Here is a 22,124-nt window from a genome sequence, read left to right on the forward strand (position 1 = left end):
AGAAAGTTTTCCTTTGGGGACATTTGCAGTTGAAGAAAGGTAATAAATCACAATGTATCACAATACTCAGCATAATCGCGAAATGTTTAAAATTGCAATATGGACCTTATTTACAGCGGCGCCATCTTTGGGAATGAAAGCGAGGCTATCAGGGATAGACATGCATCTCTTTAATGGGATGTACTGTAATTGAATGTGTTTTTGGATTGTCCTACTGACGAGCCACTGCAAAAATATATTTCCAAGGAGTTTCAGTAGACGCCAGAAAATTATAAGTAATCTGGGAGCTTTATACAGCTATTTACAGCAAATGCCACTGAAAACACGTCAAATCTATCTCTCACAGACTCGCTTTCATACCTGTCACGGCACTGCTCTGAATAAGGTCTATTGTATCGAGGCTTAAGTATCGTAATAATATCGTATTGTAGAGCCTCTGGCGACTCCCACCCCTAGTTGACGTGTTAAGATTATTCCCAAAGCACAAACAAAACAACATAAAATGACCAAAAAAGCCGAAACATACGTTTCAGTAACTGAAGTTTTTAAGGACGACGATTTCATTATGACAAAAAGTAAAAAAAATTGTAAAAATTATAATTAAAAAATAAAAAGTTAACAGGGTCGACGAATAACTTCCTTTAAATAATACATTTTGTCAATCAAAATGTTAGCCTGACTTCGTCATACTCATATTCTAGTCAGAATGTGAGTCTGATACCGCTCCATAGAGATTTGATTATGGGGCGTGTCTCAACCGAACTAGGAAAAAAAAAACCTCTGCACTCAATTGGATAGACCTACAACCAATCAGAGCAACGGAGTAAATGACGCATGTCCTTCATTCATATTTTCAACCAACAAAATGTCGCGGGCGCGGCTCTCTGTTCCTCTTTTAAAATGAATGCGCTGTCGATATCTTCTATAACAGACGCGATGGCGGAATCTACACATGATGTTTCATAAACAAAGTTCGCGAGGAGCACGTACTCAATCCAATATCAACTTGTCATCAAACAATACCATGTCTAACGTTACCGCGGAAGCATATTCACTCTGTCAACTTACCTAACACTCCTTGACAGTTTTTCAGCATCCCTCGGTCCCTCCACCACCCCGAATCCTCACTCTTGTCTTGTTCTCTCACAACCAGGAACACGGGGGGAGTATGGCTACCGAGCCCACAGCCCTCTCGGACAGCACGTCATATACGCATTTATTCTATCTTACTTATTTGTGTGAACTCATGACATCTCATATAGCCTACGCATTTATTCTATCTGACTTATTTGTAAATGTGAACTCGTGAAATCTCAATTCTCCAGCTGCAGTCGTCTTTGTTGTAAACTAATTCAAATCAAGCGCTCTTTGGTGACGTAACCGCAGACCATCTGTCCATCATCGATTAAAGCCCGCCCTGGCAATTTGATTGGCTCGGCCTTCTAGGAGCCGAGCATAATTACTCCTCAATGGATCGAGTCCAGACCGAACTTCCCGACCAAAAAATGTTGTGGGCGGGGTTCGGGCTGGCACCCAGGCTATCAAAATGTTACAATTATGTAATAAAAAAGACAAAAATGTTAGCTTTTATAAACACATCTTTATTTTTCATAAAGATGTGCATATTTGCCGAAAATAGCAAAGTGAAGTTAAAAACAAAGGGGTGGGAAGAGACCCCCCCAAAAAAGAAAGAAAAATATATTTTTGTTAATGCATGCTGAAAACTGTCTATGGTAACACAATAAAAGCTGGAATCAGATATTCATTGTTAAAGTCATTTTACCACGCATGTATGAGGGAACGCGTTTTGTAGAATGACCCAATAAAGAACAAAAGGAAAGTAAAAACAGAATCATTAACAATACATAAGGCAGAGTTTACTCGCTGTTGTTCTTTTTTCCTTAGAAACCGCAGTTCTAAGATATTGCCAGACATAGCATTTTGGAGAAAACTTTTCAAATAATAATAATAATAATAATACATTTAAAAAAAACCAAAAAAAAAACCAGCAACGGTTTGAATGGTGGATGTTTGGAGATCATCCCTTGATAATTCTCTTCCCCTCACAAACTAATTGGTTTAAAGTTGCCAAGCATGCGCCACAAGCTATTTCAAACCTGCATGCTATTGACATTTCATGTTTCAAAGCACAAATCCTTTCAATAAAGAAAAAAAAAAGAAAAAAAAGAAAAAAATCCTGAGATGCGCAAGCTATTTTCCTCCATACGTGTCCACTGGGGGGAACGAACATTGTCTACTTGTTTTTTTTTGCCCCGATTAGGACTTGTTTGTTGTCCCTGCTGCACTCACAGCTCCAAACTTGGACAAAGTTTGGCTCAAAAGCTGACACTCTCTGCTGACCACACAATCGGCCAATAAAGCGTCAGCTTCCCGGCCACTTCAAACGGCGTGAAAGAGGCGAAACTCGCCTCAAGAACCAGACCTAAAGAGGAACGGCACGTTTCTCTTACCGAAATACAAAAAAAAAAAAAAAAAAAATCTATGAAAATGCTGCCAGCAGCTGAATCTGCTGCCAATGCAGAAGGGACACGTTACAAGTGCTGGTCCCTCTGGCAACAGACAGATATAGAGAGCTGAACCAAGCACCTGGATCTTAAGGAAAGAGAATATATTTGGCCTTGGTGCAAAAGGTAAAAACATCTGAGTCAGTTCGGCTTCTGTAGTGACATCTCTCAGTGTCTGTGCAGTCTGCCGACAAAGTGTAAAACGGATCAGTGGGTAACAACTAGCATACTGTTCAATAACAGGTCTACACTACTTTGGAACATGTTTTGCGAACAGCGAAAAAAAGAAAAGAAAAAAAAAATCTCAATTTCTTCAGACTGACTGATGCAATTGTCGGACGTTAGGAAATGCATCATGCTACCACTAAATTAGCAGAACTTTTTAATGATCTTTCCAGTTACTTTTGAATCAGTTTGCTAACATAGATTTGAGAACCTAATCAACAAATTCATTGAAGAAGAAAAAAACAAAAAAAACATTGACTCAAAAGAATGATTCTTCAATGATTCAGTCATAAATTGGCTTCCGAGCAAGTTAAACTCAAAAAAAAAAAGAGACTAATATTTAGCCATTTAATTATGGTTAAATTGTAAATAGAGTGTTACTAAAAAAAATGCACAGTACTATTTAAAAGTTTGGGATCGGTAAGATTTTGAAATAAATCTCTTATGCTCAAAAAAGCTGCATTTATTTAATCAAAAATACAGTAATATTGTGAAATATTATTACAATCTAAAATAGCTGTTGTCTATGTGAATATATAGTAAAACGTCATTTATTCCTGTGATCAAAGCTGTATTTTCAGCATCATTACTCCAGCCTTCAGTGTCACATGATCCTTTAGAAATCACACTAATATGCTGATTTGATGATCAAGAAACATTTCTGATTATCAGCGTTGAAAATCAATGTCTTTACTCTCACTACTCACACAATTTTAACGAATCCTTGCTGAATAAAACTATTCATTTCTATTAAATAAAGAAAATTGGACTCTTTAATTCCACTGCTCATATGGTACGAACATGCCTCTCATCTAACAATATGTGAGCTGTACAACAGAAGGTTTCCATGCAGGTTAGTGTCAGTCTGTTATGCAGTTAGACTGTATCACCACTAGATGGATACCTGCATCTGTTTTCCAATATCAAAATGTACACTAAGTGCACAGACAACAAATAAAAAAAGCCCTTTTTCATAACTAATGTCGACATTGGACCAGTCTGGGTTAAAGGTAGCAGCTTGCACGAGGTTGGAAACAACAATCCAGATATCAATTGTGGTGTTTACTGAAGTTTGTTTTCGTTGTTCTGGCAGTTTCAAGGGAGCAATTTCCAGTGATACAATTGAACCGCTTTCCTTGAGGAATTCATTAGAATGAGAGGAAATAGTCCCCTTGTCGATGTCTTTCCTGGAGGGAGTAAGCCGGACGTGGACCCTGGGGCACGGGCGCGACACGCTGCCAGCTAATAAAGCTCGAGGCTAAGCGGAGACTAAAACAATACAAATAAACACGAGTGGGCGACGCTTTGGGGGATTGATTGGCATGTGCAATTAAAAACACTCTGAAAAGCAGCACAAATAAAGAGTTTTATAGCTAAAAAGTGAAACGGTTTCAACGTTATGCTAATTTTGAGAATGCTAAACGGATATCAAACTTTAATAAATAATCAAAAACACCAGAGTAAATGGTTTAAGTCATTTCATTTTATTTATTTTTTTCCATTTCAATTAGCATACAAAGAATTAATGTGCATCTTGAATGTTAAACGTTCAAATAAACAGTCAAAAAAGACAAATAAATAAAAAGTTGCCTGTCGCTCCCAAACGATTTGGGTGAAAGTAGAGTACAGACCGTGAGCGTCCGATTCACGTGTGCTTTACCGTGGTAAAGGATCCAGATCTCGCTGGAGGAGGCTTTGAGTGCCTTGTTGAGATAAATACATACTATTATCTATAAGGCAACAAGCATAATCTGTTATCGTGTTAACATAAGGCGAAAGGAAAAGGTGATTATTGCAAAATACATAAAAAAAAAAGAAAAAAAGAAAAAGAAAAAAGGGTAAACACTAAAAATGCTCTCGATTAAAGTTACAAAAAAACATACCATTTTATACTTGGTACTATCACAGCAAATCATACTGTCTGCAAAAGGTGCTGCATAATAGCTGCTGTCTGTATATTATAACTTCATACGCTTGTGCAACTCATATTAGACCGAGTTTGCAAAGATCACAAGCCACGTTCTGGAAAGCAGCACAGGAGCACATAGATTATAGTCTGGAAGAGGTCAAAGTTTGCGTGAACATAGTGGAATTGTACAAGGCCAAACGGACTCATTGTAAAAAGTCATTTGTAAACGTACCTCTTTCAGGATGTGTTGCATGTAAACCAATTGAATGATGTAATTAGAGCCAATCTCTTAAAAAAAAAAACCTTTTGGTTTACAGGAAGAAAGGCACTGTTTTCTTTTCCTTTCTTTTCAGAGCAAGGCATTACGAAGGCATAGAGAATGTGTGAATATTTATAAGTTACTGCATTGCAAGTGAGGCCTTTGCATTAAACATTTATTAAAGTTCAAGTATCAGCCGTAAAGGTGCGGATACTGGGAATAATAATTTCCTTTTTAAAACGGACCTCATGCTGAATGCGTTATACGATAACGCGAATGCACCGTATTGTCATGATCAATGATTTATTTAATGCATTTTAAAACCACAAAAGGTCTAAGACCTCAAATCCCAAGAAGAATCGCAATAAACATGTTTTAGGTGCGGTGGGGACGGCGAGGAAATAAAAAAATGACTTGGGCCTGAGTGCATGTTTTTCTGGCATCACAGCAAGATGCAAGTACAAACTGCTGAGGTTTAGATATGGACTAGTAATGTAGCCCATAAAAATTGCGACAAATACCACTATGATATCACGCTCTTTTAATAGAACGACAAACCTCCTAAATGTTTTAATGCAACGAAGTTGCTTTTTAAGGGGAATTTTCATTCTCTTTTTATAGGGATGTTTTTCTCATAAAATAAGTTCTTGGAAGGGTGTTATGGGATTGTGAAAAGCATATCAGATTTCATGCTAATGCGGTAACAGGAAAAAACGAAGGTATATACACAAGCATCGCACTGTACCAGCATCGAAACGAGCAAAAATCAAGTCAGACCAGTTTTTAGAACACTGCTTAATTTTCTATTTTCTTCTTTGGAGAGCTATATTAAAAGGTCTTTGTCTTTTTTTATGTTGTTTTGGTATACCAAAGGCCTTGCTTTGTGCCTTACATTGTATGTTTTGTACTGAAAGATGCCAGGTTTCATTACGATGGAGCAAAACAAGCTTTAAATGACATTGGTGGGCCAGATGAAGGTCTTCAAAGTAGAAGCAAGAGGAATCGGGTAAGCAAACTCAGTTTGCGATCGTCAAGGCTTGCATGTGCTTGGCGATGCTGTATACGTAGGTGATGTCAGGTCTTTTCTCTGGGTCGGGGTTGATGCACATATCTACCAGTTTTCTCAGCTTGTGAAAAAAAAAAAAAAGACGTTAATTCATAATACAGATAAATAATACAAAGCACCAGACAAACCCCACTTAGACCCCAAACTTTTGAATGGGGAAAAAATTCTATAATTATAATTTACATACATACATACCATACATACACATTTATAAACTTTTTTTTTTTTTACTTGCTAAAGCATACATTTTTTAATACATTTTTCATTTTATATTTATATTTACACACTCATAAATTCTTAATAATAAAAAATATATTTGCAACAGTTTTAGTTGGAGTCTGGATCCCTGTATTAGTCATTGGTTTAAGACAAACAAGATGATTGACAAAAATGGCAAGTGTTTCAGAGAACAGAGCTCAGAGAACAGGAAAGCCGAGGGAAAGGCTCCAAGCAATGTAACTTCCAGCAAGAAGCCCTCTGGCCCTGCGAATGTTTGTTAATTCTCTGCTACAAACATTCTACACATAAAAGAAGTACACAAACATATAGTCCCCGCCAGTGAGGGACGGGAATGATAGTCGTGATGCTGCACTGAGAAGTAAACTAAGCCCAGGCAAGCAGCAGCAGCATCATTAAAAGTGGGGGAAAGGGGGAAAAAAAAAGCGGAAGGAAAGAAGATGCCCCTGTGTCAGATCGCCATGGCAACCGCCTCTCTTGCCGGGGCCTGGCTGCTGTTGCATGGCGCGGCGTCTCCTAATCAGCCCGGCATGTGAAATGCAAATGCAGACAGTCTGAGAATTAGTGGAGAAGAAATAGGAGGCGGCGGCAGTGGGGGCGAGTAAGGATGCAGATATGTAAAATATTCATGCTTTTGCACGAGAGAAACGCGGGGGGTTCGATGGTCGCGTCCCCCCACCCCCCCCACCCGTTTTAAGGGGGGCTGTCTGTCAGGTGAGATACAAGAGACGGTAAATGACACACCAAAGATGAGCGGCTGACACTTTTTTGCCTTTCGCCTTCAGGAGCATTGTTTACATGTAGACAGGGAGGGAGGCAGACCTTCCTGCAGCACTGGAAAGCTGAAGGAAGTGCTGAATGGAGGAAGAGTCGTGCCAGGCTTGTAAATAATAATAATGGCAGCTTTGGTCGGACGTGCCGGATCTATCGGAGGATTTTGTGGGTTCTCCAATGGTTGACATCAGAGAGTGCCGGCATGTTACGTGGAAAGACCGGCTTTCCATGCTGGAAATTCACATGCTGTTTTGGTGATGGACTGCTTGATGGACCAGTACTGAACATGCTGTTCACAAGTATGGGGAGTAACTAAAAGAGATCGTTCTGATTATTTGGTCATCATTTACTCACCCTAATGTTGTTCCAAACCCATTTGACTTTTGAAAAATGTATTTTGTACATGCAATGAAAGTCAATGGGGTCCAATGTGTGGTCCACAACATTGGACCCCACTGGCTTTCAATGTAGGGACAAAAACAGTGGAATCATTATTCAAAATATCTTCTCTCGTAAATAAGCTCTTAAGTTATTTTTCGTTCTTTCTTTAGGAGTAAAACGAAGTTCGAAATATGTGATCAGCGATATACTGGTAGCGAATATCCGACCATGCCCACACTGCTGAGAGCGACGTTTAGATGAATATGTAAATGTGTGCTGCGTGCTTTCCTCTCAATAACAAAATAAACACACAACAAAACTGAGAAATAGGCAAGCATTTTTAAAATAAAGCATAAGAAAAGCATCCGATTATAGCAACATGGATTTGTTTACAAGAGCTCTGCAATTCGGCACTCCAGTAAAGTCACGTCACGTTTATTTATATAGCACTTTATACAATAGATTCATTAAAATCAAGCAGCTTTACTGTATTAAACATGAAAAACAGTGTCAGTGTCTCGTTTCATCAGAAGTACAACATTTTCTACTATAATGTAGCTCTCCAGTGTGTTCATGTTCTCACTAGGGCTGTAATCTCCCAGTCGATTAGTCGAATAATTGGTCGATACGTTCTGGCTCGACCAAAATTCTGATTGGTCGATTTTTTGCCGCGTTCATTTCATTAGTTTTGCCGCGTTCATTTCATCAGTTTTGCCGCGTTCATTTCATCAGTTTTGCCGCGTTCATTTCATCAGATGGAAAGCACTAATTGCTAATGGGGGTGTTTTCAGAGCACCCCTGTTTCACAGGTAACAGTCTGTCTTCAGAAAACCCCCCTTGTTTTCACTTCTTTTGGATTAGCCCAACCCACTGGAGAAGAGAGACAGATTGAAGAAAGTAGGCTACTAGAAGGTTTGCTGAATATGTTTTATTTAATTGTGAGAGCGTTTAATTCATAGTAACTCAGTCCTCTTCTACAATGTCAACAAAGACATCGGCAGTGTGGCAGCATTTAAAAAAAAAATAGAAAACGGGAAAAAAGTCAAATGCAAATTTTGCAAGCAACAGTTTGCATATCAAAGCTCGACGACAAACATGTCATATCACCTAAAAATGGTAAGCTAACTTGTCTGCGTTAGGTTGGCCCGTCTGTTTTGAGTAGGCTATATGAACATATCAGAATTGCCATATTTCAATGTTTTAGTGTAATAATATTTCTAGTATTATTTATTGGATTTGGGCACTTATGCGCCTAATGCGCAATGCGCTGTGCCCACTGTTTGTATTAGTTTTGAGCCTATGCTTTATTTTTCAGTTATGCACTTTATTTCATTCTGCTCTTGATCTCGTTTGTTTAATAAATATTCTTTTTTTATTAAAGTGGACGTGCCTTTTGTGTTTAAGAGTAAAAGCTTTAAGTTAATAGTCTATTCGTGTCTCGGCCGCGAAGCTGAGCTCCTGTGTTCAGCCTCGCTCTGTGCGTGTCTGTCAGTTATTATATGACAAAAACAATTGTCTAAATTATGTTGCATATTCCTCAAAAGTTCTTGTGATTATCACTAGTTGACAACGTAGTACTATTTTCGGAAATCATAGGCTATAACGTTATATTGCGCAGGTGCACGTGATGCAACGCTGTCAGAGCCGACAAACTCGTGTGTCATACTAATTTCCGTGCAAAATAATTAGGTAAAAAACGATTTAATATACTGCAAATAGCCTACTAGTTTTTATTTATTATTTATAATTCATTTAGGTGGACAACAAGGCTACCAAGTACTGCGCACAGTGCTCAGCTAATTAATTTAACGTTTTTTTTCCTAACGTCATTTTTAGTCGAAAATTTCAGGACTTCAGTCGGCCAAGATTTTCTTTGGTTAATTACAGCCCTAGTTCTCACTCACAAACGTCTAACCTTGACTGACTAATAAGACCAAATGAACCCAAAAAAATGTTTCACGTGAAAGAAGGCGGAGCCTCAGCGCACACCTATCTATTACATAATCGCCATGAACCAATGGTAGTACAAAGGTGTTTTCCTTTTCAGGAAAATTTGCTTTGGCAAGCTTTTCTGAACTGCCAAAACAAACTCCAAACGAAGTTAGTTTTGGCCTGATTTTGTTCGAAATGACATCACAGCAGTTCCTTCTTTTTGATTTCGCTTGAAGTATATCAGGGCCATTAGTGAGATTGACACAACTATTAAGGTTCGGCCACATTAGCAAAATTTCGACAATATCGACAACATTTCCTAGGCCAAAAAGGTAATTGCTTATTGTCAATAGTGTAGCGATGTATGAAGCACAGCTCACACGGAAGTCACTTTCAGACAAAGCAACTTGGTCAATGTGGCGAAATCTGCATGTGCAATTCTTTGAGCTTGAAACATACCTCTTCAGAGTAATGGTCAGACGGTAGTGGGGGGTAGTCACACTGCTCGATCTTTTTACACAGCGAGTACAGGTTCATTTTGTCCCCGTAGAATGGACTCTGCAAGGCAGCCATCTAAGTGAGAAGAAAAGAGAGAAGGTTTCAGACGTCCTGCTAGCTTAAAAAAAAATGGGTGACAAGTTCTTATGAAGCAATTTTGCAAGGTTCATATCATGATCATTTTAATTCAATTCATTAAAACAAAGGTACAAGTAGTGAAAATGCATTCCTATGAATAAAAAAAACAAAAAAAAAACATTTACTTATATTTTCAGTTCACACCTGGAGGTTGAGTAATTCATTTACTCCAATGCAGGTACCCATATCTCTCATGCTTGCAATGCACACTAAATCTTCATCAAGCAAAGGCTGACTGTCTGAGAAAGAGACTATGGTGTCCTACGTCACAGATGGCAACTGCCATCTGTTTGCTCAAGATGTCAAAAAGCTAAGAGTCAAGTCTATAGAGCATGTATCATGTCACTCTCGAGATGTTGTGCGTTGCATTAACGATATTAAGCACATTAAACATTCTTACACTCTTAAAAGTAAAGGTTCTTAATGGGCATTGATGGTTCCATGAAGAACATTTAACATCCATAGATCCTTTCCATAGAACAAGAGGTTCTTTATTGCAGAAAAAGTTTCTTTAAGATTAATAAAATGTTCTTCACAATATGGTTCTTCTATCAGTTCTATGGCATCGCTGAAAATCTTTATTTTTAAGAGTGTGGAACCTCTCCATTGCAGAATAGGTTCTTAAGATCGTTAAAAACATCTTCAAGGAACCAAAATGGTTCTTCTGTGGCATCACTGCAAAAACATCCAAATTCAACTGATGTGTGTGGAGACAAATGTGCTTACTCTGAGCATTTTTGGTCAAAGTTGTATTTCTGACTTGTTAACCAAGTAGTTCACCAAAAATATAAACGGTTTACTTGCCCTTGTGTCATTCTAAACCTTAATGACTTTGTTCTGTTGAACACAAACAAAGATATTTTAAAGACTGAAAACTACAACTTCTCCACCTGGCTTTCACAGGCGTGGTAATCACTGTTGATTGTCCTGATGTGTTTGAACACAGTTAAGTTGATTGCTACATTCATTGTTTGTATGCCCTGAGGATGGTCTTTTGACCAAGGATTTGCTTAAAGGATTCAAGTGTGCAGACAGTTTATTTTTTTAGATCTTCAGTCTTGTTTGTCTGGCACCTTGGTGATCGTGAGTGCGGTGTAACTCCTTCAAAAGACTGAAAACCGAAACATAAATTTAGGCAATAGAGTAAAAACAATAAAAGCAATCACGCCACAGGTGGCATGCATCTTCAAAAGAACAAAAAACTAAACGCATCCATTTACTCAACACTTCCAAACCACATTCGCCAACTCATGGCTAATTAGCTTTCTGTATCTGGCCTGATACACTTAGCAAGGAAAATTATGGATGTCCTGTCCCAAGAAACCATAACAACACGAAAAATTAAATGCAAAAACAAAGCTTTTAAAAAGGATGATAGCATTTCAGTAGATGTTTCGTGAAATGAATGTAGAAGATGAAAAACAATGTTGATGTCTCAGTTTTTGGGACATCAATCCTAGTGGTACGGAAGAGATGGATGCAGTGCATCCTGTTAGCCTGGAGCTGTGCAATCCCGCTCAGCCAGGAATGTGATGCTTTGATGACGTTATGAGATTATGATACTGCAAAAGCAGACTGGCAAAAACAGCCCTATGCAAAAAAAAGGAAAAAAAAGAAGAAGCTTTCCAGATGCCAAGCATGCAAGCCACACAGTACTCGCACGAAACCACTACACCGCAAAGCACACTGGACGAGAACTCAATTAAATTGACATAGAAGGACAGAGAGGAAACGGCAAGCGAGTTAACGGAGGTGGGGGTGTTGGGGGGTGTGATCGAGCGAGGCGAAACGGCGGTTTGGGCTGTCAGAGGAGGAGCGGAGGAGAGGAGGAGCGGAGGAGAGGAGCGCGGAGGGGCAGAACTCATGGAGCAGAGCCGGTTTCATCACCGCTCCATACAAAATGGGAAAGGGAGGGCTGGAGGAAGGGGGGAGTCCCTCTCTAATCACTGGCAGTGCAGGAACTGGGAGGGCTGGGATGTTTCTTTAACATGTACCATTCTTACACAACCAGTACTTCATACAGTACTTCGAACTAAATGTGTCAGAGCAAAAGTCACCAAAAAAATGCTCAGGTGTTGTTTGAACAAATCCAAATAAACCACACCCAAGTCTCCATACCTGCATTTACACAGCAGCAAAATTATGATGAAGTGACATATAAACAACAGTGACAATTGAATTCTATAACTAAAGTGACATTTTTAGGATTCACACTTGTATTCAAGAGTGAGTTTGGTTAACTTGTGAGTTATTGCATTTATTAAATTTTTTTTATGTGGGGTTTCCAGTAACTCAAATAAACAACGTGAAGAACTAAAAAAAAATAAAAAATGTAATGCAACAATGAAGCTTAAAAAAAAGAAAGAAGCATTTTGGTATATGCAAGACTTTGCTAAAGCAGAAAGAGATGAACAAACAAAAATGTCATGTCATCTGAAAGTTTTATATCCAGTCACTGCCTTCCATCAAGACTCGACAGATGAACTTATATTTTTACAAGTTATTTATTTATTTATTTGTAAATGGACACATTTGTGTGTGTGTATATTCACTGTCTAGGGGGAAAAAAAAGTTGCTGGATTTAAATAGGCAAATGCTTAAGAGTCTATGACTGGATAATTATTGCATTGATTATTGTGTTTCTAGCATGTTATACACTGAACAAAGATGTTATGTACTGCCAAATTCTCTGAAATGCCTTTGGAGACGGCTTATGGTAGAGAAATGAACATTCAATTCACGGGCAACAGCTCTGGTGGACATTCCTGCAGTCAGCATGCCAATTGCACGCTCCCTCAGAACTTGCGACATCTGTGGCATTGTGCTGTGTGATAAAACTGCACATTTTAGAGCGGCCTATTATTGTGGCCAGCCTAAGGCACACCTGTGCAATAATCATGCCGTCTAATCAGCATCTTGATATGCCACACCTGTGAGGTGGATGGATTATCTCGGCAAAGGAGAAGTGCTCACTAACACAGATTTAGACAGATTTTTGAGCAATATTTGAGAGAAATAGGCCTTTTGTGTACATAGAAAAAGTCTTAGATGTTTGAGTTCAGCTCATGAAAAATGGGGGCAAAAACAAGTGTGTTGCGTTTATAATTTTGTTCAGTGTATGTTTGGCAACAGTTCTTCTAACCCTAATTGATGGAGTGTGAAGCTTTTCATTTCTTAAACAACCATGTAGGAAGAAACATCATGGCCATATTCCAGGATGACAATGTCAAGATTCATCAGGCTCAAATTGTGAAAGAATGGTTGGGAAGGAGCATGAATAATCATTTTCACACATGAAATGGCACCTCTGAGGCCAGATCTTATACTCATTGAAAGTCTTTGGGATGTGCTGGAGGAGACTTTACAGAGTGCTGGACTCTTGCATTGACAATACAAGATCTTGAACAAAAATGTATGCACCTCTTAATGGAAATAAATGTTGTGATGTTATTTCCATCAAGAGGTGCATCAATTTTTGGTTGCAAGTGGATACAAAATATTACGAGCTTTCATGTTTGCGGTTGCCAGATGTCAAGGTTTTAAATCCCCCAATCAGAGCTTTTCTCTTAAAAAGAAGCATTTTCTGTCCGGTGTTTTACTTAATCTTTGCAATATGGCAACCATAAACATGAAAGCTCGTAGAGGTTAAAACAGTCTGTAATATTTTGTATCCTCTTTTTTTTGTACAAAATGTACACGCACTCTCTCTCCACACTGTGAAGAAGTGCCAATGATCTGAAAACAATGACAAACATTTAGGGATCTCCATCTGAGATATTATGCTTAAATAAAAGTATCACTCAGTCAGTCTGTGTTCTGAGCCGCTTGCGCTGTTTGCTGTGACTAAATCTGCCATCAAACCTCCTCAGTGATGAACTGTAATAAATCCAAACATGGATTGTGGTTGCTGAATAAATGCACTTACACTATGCACTATGTGCGGCAGTACAAAACCTTTTTTGCTGTTGTTTTAATAGAAAAACATTAATGTAATTTGGAATTATTGGAATTACTATTAGGAATTTCACTGTTTAAATTTTTGAGAGAAGTTTCTCGTTTTACCAGTAATATAGAAAGTGTGTTAATTTATATGATAACTAGATGTAAAATAAACCATGCATATGAGCTGACATTCTCTTGATTTGTGCTTATATGTGAAAGTGCAATAATTCTGATGAAATGCAAATATATATTTTTTTATTTAACCATTATGCAGCATGATGAAATTGTGACTAAAAAATTGACTAAACTGCCCAGACATTTATGCCTAGTTTCAAAGATAAGCCTTAAGCCTAGTTCCAGACTAAAATGCATGTTTTGAAAGCAACTTGCACTGATGCACACCAGAGAGGTTTTTTTTTTTAAGGCATGTTTATAAAAGTTACTAAAATGTCCTAATTGAAATAAGGCCTAATCCTGGCTTAATCAAATTGTCTCTGGCTTAATCCAAGCCCCGTCTTCGATTAAATTAAAAATGGATAACGAAGTAAATGGATAAATCAGTCAGGTAAACTAAAGGTAGGATGAAAATAATGGGGCCAAAACTAGATTTTTGTAGAAAAATGTTTTTGTAGAAAAATGCATGTCCTTCTTGTTCCTCCATCAGTTATGGGGATGGAAATGTGTGTATGTGAGTGTGACACTAATGGGCTCTGTGAATGAGTGTGTTTTGACCAGATTGCATTTGGTGTGTTTTTCCAGTGAAAAAAATTCTTCACAGCAAAAGGGTAGGTGTTTTTTTTTTTTCTTATACAGACTCAAGATGATATACCTATAGTGTCATTTCATAGCAACATCTGTTTTGCCAGTGTGCCGCCACTCTTGCGAAGAGTTCCTCAAGATAATTGCGATGTGCAGGACCGTAGAACGGCATTTAGCGAGATGAGAACACAGCCGTGGCTTAGACTGTTTACATGCGGTGTGCCTACCTGTGGAAGTGTGGCCGCAGAGGGGGGTCAGGGGCAAGTAGCAGCTGTAGCCAGCAAAGGGTTAAACAAGGACCACCATATTTTCATGCATCTTCCGCTTCTGACAGATGAAAAATGTCAACTGTCCTGTTTTTATTTTGGAGTTTTTGCACTATTCATCTGGTTCATTAGTGCCTGGGCGCTCTTGGCCCTGACAGCTGCTCGCCCCGTGCTCCCGGCCCCTGAATTTTTCAGGCTAATTTGATTCGGGGCGCCCAGGCGATGGGCAAGATGATTGACTTGCTCCCTGACCCCCGGAGCCCAGCAGCTCCCCTCATTGGTATTCCAGAGGAGTCCACCCCGCACCACGCTGGCCTGCTGTCTGTCTGCGGGGCTTCGGCTACCGGTGCACGGTGGCGAAAGACACACACGTTTACACACTCACATGCACACACAAAAGAGGGGAAAAAAACTTGCACACACAGACACCAAAGCTTAGAGGAACATACTTAAACAGAATCTCAACCACCAACATGGTGGTTGCGCTGACACAAAAACACACTCAACACATACAAAAAAAAAAAAAAGAGCCATGCCTGCTCAGAAACACACACGCATGCTCAAAATATCACAACAGCCGGAACCGAAAACAACTAGGACAGACATAACCACATATGGCCACCCAGACAGGAAGACAAAAACAGACTATTTTCTAATTCCTACCTTAATACAACCTGACCACCCTGGCTTGCGACGATAGTTCCTTTATTTAGTGAAACTCAATACACTACAGAATTAACCTCAAATATCTCACCCATTGTTGTAGCGTGGAGACTGCAGAGTGAACTTGTGTTAAGAATTTCCATTCCGAAATTCCCAATGGCGCATCAAATCAAGCTGACAAAGCAAATGCAATCAATCAAAATATAAACAACTCTGATTACGGCTGCTACCATTTCAACAAGTGTTTATTACAGCATTGCATTTAGGTCTACTGTGATTGCATAAAATGTTTCTATATACTTTTTTTTAATAGCTTGGGGCATTTTACCTAAGCACACATACATACTAGTACCATATATATATATATATTCAGATTAAGTGAAAGTGAAGTGCAAGTAAATGTAACTTATCAAATTAAAGTAAATATCCATTTTTCAAACCATACATCATCATGTCATGATGCCTAAATTCACTTGTAACATTTCAAATGATCGATTTCAGTTTGTACGGTTTTATTTTTTATATTTATTTTGACAAAATAGTATCCAATTTTAATGTCAGCCTTTGATCGCATATCAGCCATAACATGAAAATAAATACTAGCTTATCGTATCAGAATTCAGAGAGAATGTCTCAGTCAAGGAGACCATTGTTTTATTATTGATCTCTGTACCTTGTTGAATTCTTTGCATGCCAATTAAACTCCTAGAGAAGGTCCTGGCTCAAAGGAGCCATGGAGGAGGGCGTAGCATATGAAAAGACTCGTGTTCAAGTGTGAGAAAACCATCATTATTTCATGTTGCTCATCCTTCCCGCACTCTTTTTAATGATATATTAATCAAATGGAAGTGCAGGCATAAGGAAGGAACACAATTAAATATGAATCCATATTCTGCTACTTGAAAAGTCCCCGTCTGACGCCACAAACTGACTTGTACAAACGCGTAACCTACACACACATTGATGTTTAAGTTCTCTGGGTTTTCCTCTTGAACAAATGAGAAGTGAAAAATCACCTCTCCTTTTAGTAGCGCGATCACTCCAAGAAGAAAAGTTTTAGACACGTTTTGTTTGTAAATTTGCTGAATGAGTGTGCAACGCTTCTTGGTTTTATGCATCATTAGCAAAACATGGGTGCGGCTGCTCATCAGAATGTCAAGAGTTCTTCTGAGATGCTGGCGTTCACGTACGCCGCTCTCTCAAAGCGCCTTTAAAGAACATGAGTATTCTGCAGCTGTACACAGTTGGGGCAAATTAATTCACTAAGCTATCAAATTAAAATCTGAGATATGTGGTGAGAAGACACCAAGGTATACTGGGTAATCTATATTTGAATAGGATTCGGGGAGGGTTTAATTAGCTCAAACGTCTTGATGGATGTTTACTATTCAGGTGTGGGATAACACTTCCCAAAAAAATCTGCAAAAATACTAGAATATATAAACTTCTTGAGCTCTGAAAACGAAGTGCTATGCTGCATCCCGCCAACTACGGACTAAGCATTCTTATTTAATGAAAGAATATCATTAGCATCACATATCAAAAATTCAACACTCCTCTTGCACCATGTGCATGCTAATCTGCTTACTTTTAACGCTCAACGTCACTTAGCAGATTCGGTTCTCATCTCCGATGTTCTACTCAAAACACATGGTCGTAAATGAAGATGTGACTTCACAGTTTTAATTGTAAAACCTGGAGCAGGAAAACTGGCCTTGTGTTTTTGCGATGAAGGGAGATGCAATGGTCTCTGCCTCTTATTTATGCCAACATAAATCTGAAACACCTTCGAGAACGGCTATTAAGAAGAGTTTTAAGAGGACTTCAAAAGGCCGAGCCAGACCGTAAGTGCAGAGATCTACCAATATGAACTCGGTCTGTCTTTAATAGAGAGTGGAGATGGTGCAGGGCGGAAACGGCAAGGACACAGAGAGGGCCATCGGGGTAGCTTGAGACGATCCTTTCATTTTCAGCATCATAAAACCCAACACCAAAACCAATTGCACGAGTGCTCCAAGGATGGGTTAGGAGATCATAGGCTAATATAGCCACAGGAAATGGTCTTGATGATTGGGGGGGAGGAATATGTAGAAAATTTGTGGTCTGATTCAAGGTTAAATTGGAGTCAACTTAAAGGTGAAATCACTGAACGGTAGTGGTGAGGATTATGGTTAAATCTCAGCTAATAAAATCATTAGAATCTTTTCACCAAAAGATTTGGTCACTGATTGATTCATTAAAAGAAACAAGTCTTATTTTATTACAATTTGCACATACAAATCTAAAAAGTGAAACTAAAACTAAAATTAAAGAGAAAACTGAACATTTTTAAGATTAAAGCTAATTCAAAATATCCATAAATATTAAATACTTAAGTGAAAGAGAACAATTTGTTTACTTTAAAAATGTATTCAAAAACAATGATTCATTCAAAAATTTCCACCAAGTGTAGCAAAATGGTATCTTAGCTTAAAGCTGCAGTCCGTAACTTTCTTGTGTTCAAAATGTACAAAAATTCTATAAGCGAGTACATCATGAATCCATTTTCCAAACCGTGTTTTTGTCTTATTCTGAATCACTACGGTTCACCTATAATAAGTGTTTATATTCAGACTATTTTAGACTGGTTCGAGTCGGCACCGCTGCGGAGCAACACAGTACCTGTGTGACTCGTCATAGACATAAACAGAGAGAAGTAGCTCCGGCTACAATGTTCTTCCGCAAGACGCATGCAGTTCTGTTTATTAAAAAGTTACGGACAGCAGCTTTAATAACCTGTCTTTAAACAGTTACAATAAAGTTTAACTAGCTGCGCTACCTGTTTGCATATGTATATATTTGTATTGTAAATGCTATTAATTGCAAAACATGATGCTAAAAATACAAAATATTTGTTCTTATCGGCAACAGAGCCAGCTAACTGTTGACCTATTCAGGAAGTAATTGAAGAGAAGGACTGCAAAAACTTGGTATAAAGTTTAATAGTAGCTAGCGTCCAGTCTACTGAAAACCTTCATTGGCTACTTTTTTGAATAGCCAAAATATTACCCAGCTAACACCCAAACAGATCAAATGACCCTCAATTCTTCCACCTACCACAAAACCACACATTTTCTCCATATTGCAGAGCTGTCAATAATGCAGATGGACCGTGGTGTACAGTGCAGTGCTATTGACTGATGCGCCATGGGGAGAACGTGTCCCGTCTGCCGTGAAGGCCATTTGGGAGTCAACCCCAACTCTGGCCTCGTCCTGAACCCCTCCTATTCATCACAGGATGGCCGGCAAGCAACATCAGCTGACCAAATGAGCTCCAACCAAGTGCGTCGGCATCAAACAGAATAGCAGATGCATATGGAGGAATACAATGCACAGATATTGATGATTTTCAATCGAGGTCTCGCAACCTCAACGGCTTCCACCACCCCTCAACCCCCCTCGAATCCCCCATAACAGATCGACTAAAAGATTCATGCTCTCAGAATAAAGGAATTACATGCACACATATAGGCCCTCACACACAAAATAGATCAATGAGGATCAATGGAAGATGGCACAAGTCTGCAAATTAACAATTCAGCAGTTCAGCATGCAATGGAACACAGCAGATAGCTTTCAATTGTCTACTAAGACAATGTTTACACACACACACCAAAATAAATTATAAAACTGGACACACAATATATGTAGAGTACCTGGGTCTATGATATGATGCAATATCTTTTTGTCCCATCTTTATAAAATTATTCAAAAACTACCAGGCTTGCCCCCTAATAGTCCACTAAACATTAGTCGACAAGAAGAGACTTAGTCGAACAAATTTTAATTAGTCAGTTAGCTGCAGAAAAAAAACTCCACAGGAAGTGGCAAAGTGACGCAGTCCGTAACGGACAGATCGTTAACAAGGCTGGTCCATGTGGTATGTCGGGCAGGAAATCCAAATGTTCGCCTATCATTCATCAACCTCAAATATGGCTTATTATTTGAAACATGCAAGTAGTAGCCTAACAATAGTGACTTTACATGGCAGCTCACTCTAATATTAACCTAGATAAAGGCATTATTTGGTGCATATCCAAGGGTGCGGAGATCACTTGCATTTTTTCCTGATAACCGCAAAAAGAACTTAAAATGCTCCATAATTTCTGATCATATAAATAAGAGTAATAGTTCAAATTCAAACCTGTAAAGAGTCTACTTTTATTTGAGCAAACTCACAGTAACAACAGAAGTTACGCTGTTGAAAAATAAAGAAAAAACAGATGCGCTTTCTGCCATCTCAGACTCCGGGAACTGCTTTCTGGAGTAAGTCACAAAAATGAACCGAAACTTAGCATATACTTGCCTCACAGACATAACAAATATGTCTATCGAAAGCTTGAAATATCTACTTTAAAATGAACAATTCAAATCGAAAACAACCTTATGAAATGTTACTGTGTTAAACCACTATGCTGCAGAGATGGCGAGTCAGCATCATCAACTTTTGCAGCTGACACTGACTCAGAAAACACTAGTTTCATAAATTATTAAAATGTTCAGAAAGTCTCCTTGCTGTACGTAAAGGCAAAAATTAAAGGCAAAAAAAAAAAAAAAAAAAAAGAGATACAGCTATCCTGACATCACAAAAAAACCTGCTTCATAGCTTATTAAGATTTAACAAACTTGTTAAGATTAGTTCAGGTTGTAAAATGTGATTCACCTCCTCAAAAATTTGAATAATCAATTACAAAAATTGAAATGTTGTAAGAAATTACTTTTTTTTTTCAGTAGAAAATGAAAAATGTAAAATATTTCTTAAATTGTTCTTTTTTATTTTTAAAATGCAATGTATATAAAATGCTATATATACAATTGAAGAAGATATAAAAGTAAATTAAATTTTTCTCCAATTAGTAAATAGTAAAAAGATGATCAAATGAAAACTTCATGATAACGAAAAAAGACTCCAAAGTCATTGTTCTAAAAAAAAACTGCTTTAAAGTAACATCACAGCAACTGCCTACGGGTTTGCCGATCATCAGATCTGTCACTCAAACAGATGTCAATTCATCACCTCCCAGCTCCCCGCCCCCTCCAGGTCACGTGAACTGCTGGAAGTGGGACAAGATGAAAGTCTTCGTATACCATGGGGCAACAGCCCCGATCTGTTCGAGGCTGAGCCTGGACCTGGCTTTAACAGAAGCTTAAGAGATCACAACTGTAACCCGTTTGCCTTCTCCCTGCACTTGGCTGACCCATGGCCACTGCGAAGCAGGACGGACTGATCACACTGATGGGCCTGGTGCATTATGGGAGACTAATTAGTGCCAAGAAACACTGTCTCCAAGCAGCGGTGAACTCAGATGGTTGTTTTTCAGCCCCAGGCACTTTGGGAGGTGTAGCTACTGGTTAGCTCCCCCCCACCCAAAAGACGAAGTGGAGAAAAAACACACTCAGGGGATTTAAGGGATAGAACGGGTACCGGACTAACAATGTATCTATTTCCACACTGTGCGAGTGTGAATTTGCGCCTGCTTGCGTGTTTATACACCAGTTTTTGGTAGCCAGTGCATCCCACGGGATCGAGCATCGTGTCATTTATGGATTGCTGCTATCCATTCCAGGTGGCCCCAGTCACCTGGTTACAATGAAACCAGAGCCAAAAAAACAAAAAATGCCCAGTTTTGAACAGGGATGGGAATTTCGCAAGATCTGATGTTCAAAAGGATAGTTCCCCTGAAAATGTTAATTATTTCTTATTTACTCACCTTCAAGTCATTTCAAAGACATACTTTCTTTCATTGAGCACAAAAGGAGAATTTCTGCAGAATATACAGGCCGCTTTTTTGAAATAATGAAACCAGTTACAGTCTGAAATAGTTTGCCTAAGATACATTACAGGACAAGTAATTTAAGAATCCTATAAAATAGTTTTATATATTTTATAGTTTATATATTTGTATTACTAAAGAAGTACCAGAGGTACACATCAACCTAGACAGGAGGGCCTTGGAATATTGTCTCGTCAAAATGTTTGAGAACCACTGCTATCAAAGCATTTAAAAAATAATCAATTAATTGTTTATCTAAATGAACTGTAATCTAAATCAAAGTAACAAAGTATCACACACATGACCAGCGTCGGTCAATAGTGAGCCTACGTTCAGCCCAGAAGCGCTGCGCTGTTACACTACGTGAACTCGCTCAGAGGCCCACACAGAAGAAAATTAATAGTTGAATAAAGTCGTTATTTTTGTTGTTTTTTTTCCGCACAAAAAGTATTCTCGTCGCTTGATAAACTTATGGTTGAGCCACTGTAGTCACTTGGACTATTTTAAACATTGTCTTTACTAACTTTTCTGGGCCAGCAAGTTTCAGTAACATAGAAGCCTATGGAGGACTGATCCAGCTCTCAGATTTCATCAAAAATATCTTGATTTGTGTTCCGAAGATGAATGAAAGTCTTACGGGATTGGAACAACATGAGGGTGAGTAATTACTGACAAAATTTTCATTTTTGGGTGAACTAAGCCTTTAAAGATTCCAAATGACAAAATCTGTAGTTATA

At 38.5% G+C, this 22,124-nt stretch overlaps 1 protein-coding gene across 2 annotated transcripts in view; it reads right to left on the reverse strand.

The window, feature by feature from the left end:
- Positions 1 to 4,215: 4,215 nt before the first annotated feature.
- Positions 4,216 to 22,124, reverse strand: part of nek7 (NIMA-related kinase 7) — a 63,848-nt gene continuing 45,939 nt past the window's right edge. Inside the window, exons 9-10 of one of the 2 annotated variants that reach the window (XM_084415922.1) lie at positions 9,768 to 9,881; positions 4,216 to 6,045 (exon numbers count right to left, since the gene is read on the reverse strand). In XM_084415922.1, the coding sequence (XP_084272048.1) occupies positions 5,935 to 6,045; positions 9,768 to 9,881 (225 nt within the window). In that variant the 3' untranslated portion in view covers positions 4,216 to 5,934. Of the gene's footprint in view, positions 6,046 to 8,729; positions 9,453 to 9,555; positions 9,882 to 22,124 lie in introns of those variants that run through there. The other variant, XR_014628119.1, reaches the window with a different exon arrangement.

Source organism: Rutilus rutilus (genome assembly GCF_951802725.1).
Source record: "Rutilus rutilus genome assembly, chromosome: 8".
Lineage (NCBI taxonomy): Eukaryota > Metazoa > Chordata > Actinopteri > Cypriniformes > Leuciscidae > Rutilus > Rutilus rutilus.